Source organism: Xenopus laevis, chromosome 2L (genome assembly GCF_017654675.1).
Source record: "Xenopus laevis strain J_2021 chromosome 2L, Xenopus_laevis_v10.1, whole genome shotgun sequence".
In the NCBI taxonomy this organism is placed as follows: domain Eukaryota; kingdom Metazoa; phylum Chordata; class Amphibia; order Anura; family Pipidae; genus Xenopus; species Xenopus laevis.
The window spans coordinates 29,880,332-29,886,973 of record NC_054373.1 but is presented as its reverse complement, the minus strand read 5'-3'; the positions used below and the strand labels follow the sequence as shown (position 1 = coordinate 29,886,973).

Sequence of the window (6,642 nt, the reverse complement as noted above, 5' to 3'; positions counted from 1 at the left end):
GAAACAAGATATTACGAAATACTGAACATTTAACTGTTCTTCTTTTAACATCTTTATAGTAGTTGTTGCCGCCGTATGAATAAAAAATATAACAGTGGGAAGCGAGAGTTTATCTTCTAAATCACCTGACCGGACGCCCGGAACTATGTTTTCTTTCGGGCGCGCATGAGTACATGAGTGATGTCATCCTTTAAGACTATAAATAGAGGGCTCTTGGGCTGACTCCGGCTATAACCGATACGAAAGCGTCTCGTTTGCTGTTGGTAAAGGAGCGATTGAACGCACTTATTAAGAACACGCATCGTAAGCACTTCATAAGGTAAGCTTTCTTTTATACCGTCTGCTCTATTGACTCCTATGCTTTTATCTTTATGCGGTTATGGCGACTCCTGTATTCTTGTCTTAAAGTGCCCATTCTGGGGTATTTCTGTAACAATATAGTGATAAAATGAATACTTCAGGCTGCCTTTCCATCTTTTGACACCAACATAATCTAGTAGTGGGATTCTGAAGCATTTAATGGTAGTTGGATGCAAAGCATTGTGGGTATTGTAGTTTTTCAACAGGTGGTGAGAGACCCTGCCCTCCCATAGAGACTTGACATGTATAAAAATTCAGCTGCTATTTGGGGCTTTGTCTTTCTTTATTACTACAACTCTCCCCTCCTGTAACCAGGATACTGGGAATTATGTGCAAGGAAGCTCATTGGCTGAATAAATTTACTTTTCTTTTTCTTTTTAAATTCTAAACTTTTGACTTTTATTGAACTGTTTTACCTAGACTGCTTCCCATTTTCCTTGTATGGGGGGTAATGGTTGAGTTTGAGGATCCTGATGAGATGAGCCGAATGCTATTTTTGATTTGCCTGTCTCAAAGCCTAAATATAGAATTAACAGCCTGCTGTTTGGCTTGTGCCCCATGGACATAAAAGCACATACTAGATGCCAGCACTGGCGTAGCAAGCCTTTTTCCAATTGTTTTTTTAAGGTTTCCCAAATGTTTATTTATTTATTTTATTAACAGATGTATTCTTTAGAAGCTAAGGATGCACAAATCCAGGATTCGGTTTGGGATTCGGCCTTGTTCAGCAGGATACGGATTCGGCTGAATCTTTCTGCCCCGGCCGAATCTTATCTTAATTTGCATATGCAAATTAGAGGTGGGGAGGGAAATTGTGTAACTGTCACAAAACAAAGTAAAAAATGTTTCCCCCTTCCCATCCTTAATTTGCACATGCAAATTCGGGTTTGGTATTCAAAAATAATGGATTCGGTGCATCACAATTAGAAGTACGCACATCATGAATTTAAACCTGTACAATAGCAATAGTGTATAGTGGTAGCTTGTTGGGTTTATTACTCGTTTTCCTGAACCCTTGTCTCTGTGTGGGAGATAAGTCGCCTTCAATAGAGATTTGTCGCTGGGCAACTAATCTGCCTGTCTGCCACTACCATAAATAACACTATAAAGCAATTTAGCAGATTTTAGGCTGATCAGAAGGCCCTGATTTACTATAGTAGGTTACATTTTGTTTTACTAAACGCTAACCTTGTGAAACTACTTGGGTATCAGAGTTTTTCCTTGCATCCCCTAGATTCTACAGTGTGGTTTTAAAGGAGGATTACAGTATTAAAATATAATGCTACGCATACTTTGGACTTCTGTACCATCAGATACCCCCACTTGCTTTTTCTGCTCTGGAACACTGTTAGATCCATATTACATGGCAGCATAGACACCAATACACTAACAGCTTAGTTTAACCTCTAAAAACAAGCAGATCATTTTTAGCCTGAATTTGAGTCTCTTAACTTTCTGCCTCTAGAATTTAAAAATCAATTTTTTTTTAGGGGTTTCAGTTTTGAGCACTCATACACATGTATCCTTTTTGGGCCACAAAGTGATCAACTTATAGAACCAGTTCTGCTTTGTCTTCAAAGTTTAACTGTTCATCCAGCAGTGCAAAGCTATTTTTGCCAAGATTTTTAAGTTTTATTTCTAAGTTCTGTGCAGACTCATAATATTTGAATTCCTCTCTTGAATTAAGGTTTAGCCAATGCATTGTCATAATTAAACTCTTTATTTATTTATTTTTAGGTCAGAATGCAGATCTTTGTAAAAACCCTGACTGGCAAGACCATTACCCTTGAGGTAGAGCCAAGTGACACTATTGAGAATGTCAAAGCAAAGATCCAAGACAAAGAAGGCATTCCTCCAGACCAGCAGAGGTTGATTTTTGCTGGCAAGCAGCTGGAAGATGGGCGAACCCTTTCTGACTACAATATCCAGAAAGAATCCACCCTTCATCTTGTACTTCGTCTCAGGGGTGGCATGCAGATCTTTGTAAAAACCCTGACTGGCAAGACCATTACCCTTGAGGTAGAGCCAAGTGACACTATTGAGAATGTCAAAGCAAAGATCCAAGACAAAGAAGGCATTCCTCCAGACCAGCAGAGGTTGATCTTTGCCGGCAAGCAGCTGGAAGATGGGCGAACCCTTTCTGACTACAATATCCAGAAAGAATCCACCCTTCATCTTGTACTTCGTCTCAGGGGTGGCATGCAGATCTTTGTAAAAACCCTGACTGGCAAGACCATTACCCTTGAGGTAGAGCCAAGTGACACTATTGAGAATGTCAAAGCAAAGATCCAAGACAAAGAAGGCATTCCTCCAGACCAGCAGAGGTTGATCTTTGCTGGCAAGCAGCTGGAAGATGGGCGAACCCTTTCTGACTACAATATCCAGAAAGAATCCACCCTTCATCTTGTACTTCGTCTCAGGGGTGGCATGCAGATCTTTGTAAAAACCCTGACTGGCAAGACCATTACCCTTGAGGTAGAGCCAAGTGACACTATTGAGAATGTCAAAGCAAAGATCCAAGACAAAGAAGGCATTCCTCCAGACCAGCAGAGGTTGATCTTTGCCGGCAAGCAGCTGGAAGATGGGCGAACACTTTCTGACTACAATATCCAGAAAGAATCCACCCTTCATCTTGTACTTCGTCTCAGGGGTGGCATGCAGATCTTTGTAAAAACCCTGACTGGCAAGACCATTACCCTTGAGGTAGAGCCAAGTGATACCATAGAGAATGTCAAAGCAAAGATCCAAGACAAAGAAGGCATTCCTCCAGACCAGCAGAGGTTGATCTTTGCCGGCAAGCAGCTGGAAGATGGGCGAACCCTTTCTGACTACAATATCCAGAAAGAGTCTACCCTGCATCTTGTACTTCGTCTGAGGGGTGGCATGCAGATCTTTGTAAAAACCTTGACCGGCAAGACAATTACCCTGGAGGTAGAGCCAAGTGACACTATTGAGAATGTCAAAGCAAAGATCCAAGACAAAGAAGGCATTCCTCCAGACCAGCAGAGGTTGATCTTTGCTGGCAAGCAGCTGGAAGATGGGCGAACCCTTTCTGACTACAATATCCAGAAAGAATCCACCCTACATCTTGTACTTCGGCTCAGGGGTGGCATGCAGATCTTTGTAAAAACCCTGACTGGCAAGACCATTACCCTTGAGGTAGAGCCAAGTGACACTATTGAGAATGTCAAAGCAAAGATCCAAGACAAAGAAGGCATTCCTCCAGACCAGCAGAGGTTGATCTTTGCTGGCAAGCAGCTGGAAGATGGGCGAACCCTTTCTGACTACAATATCCAGAAAGAATCCACCCTACATCTTGTACTTCGGCTCAGGGGTGGCATGCAGATCTTTGTAAAAACCCTGACTGGCAAGACCATTACCCTTGAGGTAGAGCCAAGTGACACTATTGAGAATGTCAAAGCAAAGATCCAAGACAAAGAAGGCATTCCTCCAGACCAGCAGAGGTTGATCTTTGCTGGCAAGCAGCTGGAAGATGGGCGAACCCTTTCTGACTACAATATCCAGAAAGAATCCACCCTACATCTTGTACTTCGGCTCAGGGGTGGCATGCAGATCTTTGTAAAAACCCTGACTGGCAAGACCATTACCCTTGAGGTAGAGCCAAGTGACACTATTGAGAATGTCAAAGCAAAGATCCAAGACAAAGAAGGCATTCCTCCAGACCAGCAGAGGTTGATCTTTGCTGGCAAGCAGCTGGAAGATGGGCGAACCCTTTCTGACTACAATATCCAGAAAGAATCCACCCTGCATCTTGTGCTTCGTCTGAGGGGTGGTTAAAGTGCAATGAGACTTTGCTGCATGTATTTTTTTGTTCATTTTTCTTAACAGTAATTGTGTGGTCTCAATAAAGTTTTCATTTCTCACTTTTGTTGTCTTGTTTCGTTATACACAACTACCCTGAATACCCTTAATGCTTTGGTGTAGAGTAAGATTGGGGTTTGCAGTTTTAAAACTGAAAAAATATTTTACCCACAGGACATACCTCCTTTAAAACTATTTAGTAAGCATAAAAATGGTCAAAAACTTAGTGGTACTGACACGTTCCTAAAAAACGAAATCTTCACAAGGTCTCTAAAGGTGAACATTAAAGCCATGAACAGTCTCCCAGGTAAGCAGACTCTTGGCCGTGCCCTCTGACTGGCATCTATCTGCCTGGGTTTCAGCCCGACATTAGTTGGGCAGATTTGAAAAGTAGGTTGTAGCACACTTAAAGGAATTGTAACAAATTTACAATCTATTCTACTGTGCACTAAGATGAGCTCTATTCTGCACAAAGTTTACTATTTCAGCAACAAGTTTGCAAACTTCCAACTTCAGCCATAGTGCAGGTTTCCCCAGTAGCTGTATGGAACAGCAATACTAAGTTTCTTTAAATTAAAAATACCTTTATTGCATCATTTTCCAGGCATTGCAGCTACATTTTGGGCACCTCCTTGGCGCTTGGTTAAGGGCCAATGAGGTGCCTGAAACATAGCTGTAATGCCTGGAAAATAATGCAATAAAAGCTTTTTTAATGTAAAGCAACTGAGTGCTGTTCTAAAGTTTACTAGTTGCAATGCTTTATTAAAAATACCATGATATAACTTCCAGTCTACTGAAATAAGGAGATGGGACGACTTTCACTCCGCAAGATACATCATGTGGCACTCAACATCGCCTCCTAAAGCCAATTGTTACAGCTGTAGGATTTTTCAGCTACCTTGTTTCCTGCGGTAGAGTGATTTATCTCAATAGTACACAGGTCAGCACAGTCTTTGCTGCTCTTACAAAAATAAATTACAGAAGGAGAAACACTGCCCACACAAACCCTCTCCCAGTACCTTAATTAAATGAAGATGTATTGCAAGGCAGTTGATGAAAATCCTCTGTACACCAGTAACAATGAACTTCTGGTTTGGGCAGAAATTGGGCTAGGAGGATATGTCAAGTGCTGCATGTTTGATCTTGCAGTGTGAATGTTGCCCCATTGCCTTATTTTAGTAGACCGGAAGCTCCGTTATACAGAGGTATTTTTATTAAAGCATAGAAAATGGTAAACTTTGGGCAGGCTACAGCTTTTATTAGTGTAGGGTAGAATGGAATTTTTACTTAAAATTTTTTAGTGTCATAATTCCTTTAATAGAAGTCATGTTCTCCAGGCAGGACACACTTTCCAAATAAATGCAAGCAGGGAGATGACAGCTCTAAAATGTAATCAAGGTAAATCTTTAAAGGGGTTGCTAATCTTTAGTATGATACCAAGTGATATTCTGAGACAATTTGCAATGGGTTCTTTTTTGGGGGGTTGAGTTATTAAGCTTTGTATTCAGCAGTTCACCAGTTTTGTTTCAAGAGTCTGTGCATGGATTTGAATGAGAGCCTGAAATATGAGTAGGAGAGGCCCTGAATAGAAAGGAGTAATAAGTAACAATAACAATAAATTTGCAGCCTTACAGAGTGTTTGGTGGGTTCAGTGAACCCCCATTTGAAAGCTGGAAAGTCAGAAAAGGCAAGAAATGGAAAAAACTAAAGAAAAATTACTTGGAATTGTTCATTAGATAACATGCCAAAAATTAACGTAAAGGTGAACCACCCCTTTAATATCCAGCCTAATCAAAACCATTATAGTCATGTGAATTTTAAAAATCTAAGCAGATCAAAAGGAATAGGGTTGTCCACAAATTTTTTTTATTCAAATTGTAATATACACATTAGGGTTCTGAATCCGTTTCGTTGCTTGGAATCTTTTGTGGAGGATTCCAAATTTGGGGTGAATTCAAACTGGACCAGAGCAATGGAATCCATCAGACAGGTTTCTAGACAGGAGCTATGAGGGGGAGCTGCAGTGGTATCCGTGGACTCGACTTCCACCTGAGGCTTCTAGAACTACTTGAGCAACTTCGCAAACAAGTTGTAGTCTGGTAATAACATATTGACTTCAAAGTACTATATCTCCCTTTAAATCTCCCTCTTCTCTTCTTAAGAGTTCAATTCATTTCTGTGAAAGGCATGGCTAACCGGTCAGCAACTGGAATCACAGGGGGTTCCTAATAACATCACCAAGTAGTTTCACCTTAAGGGGATCCTGTCATCGGAAAACATGTTTTTTTTTCAAAACACATCAGGTAATAGTGCTACTCCAGCAGAATTCTGCACTGAAATCTATTTCTCAAAAGAGCAAACAGATTTTTTTTTTATATTCAATTTTGAAATCTGGCATGGGGCTAGACATTTTGTCAATTTCCCAGCTGCATCTGGACATGTGACTTGTGCCTGCACTTT

General features: G+C 40.9%; 1 protein-coding gene across 1 annotated transcript; it reads left to right on the top strand.

The window, feature by feature from the left end:
• Nucleotides 1–245: 245 nt before the first annotated feature.
• Nucleotides 246–3,242, top strand: ubb.L (ubiquitin B L homeolog; the record flags this gene model as incomplete). Its single annotated transcript, NM_001086120.1, is given in 2 exon segments — nucleotides 246–319; nucleotides 2,098–3,242. A coding segment is annotated over 1 exon segment (1,139 nt), but the record flags the coding sequence as incomplete, so codon positions are not given.
• Between the last annotated feature and the right edge of the window lie 3,400 nt (nucleotides 3,243–6,642).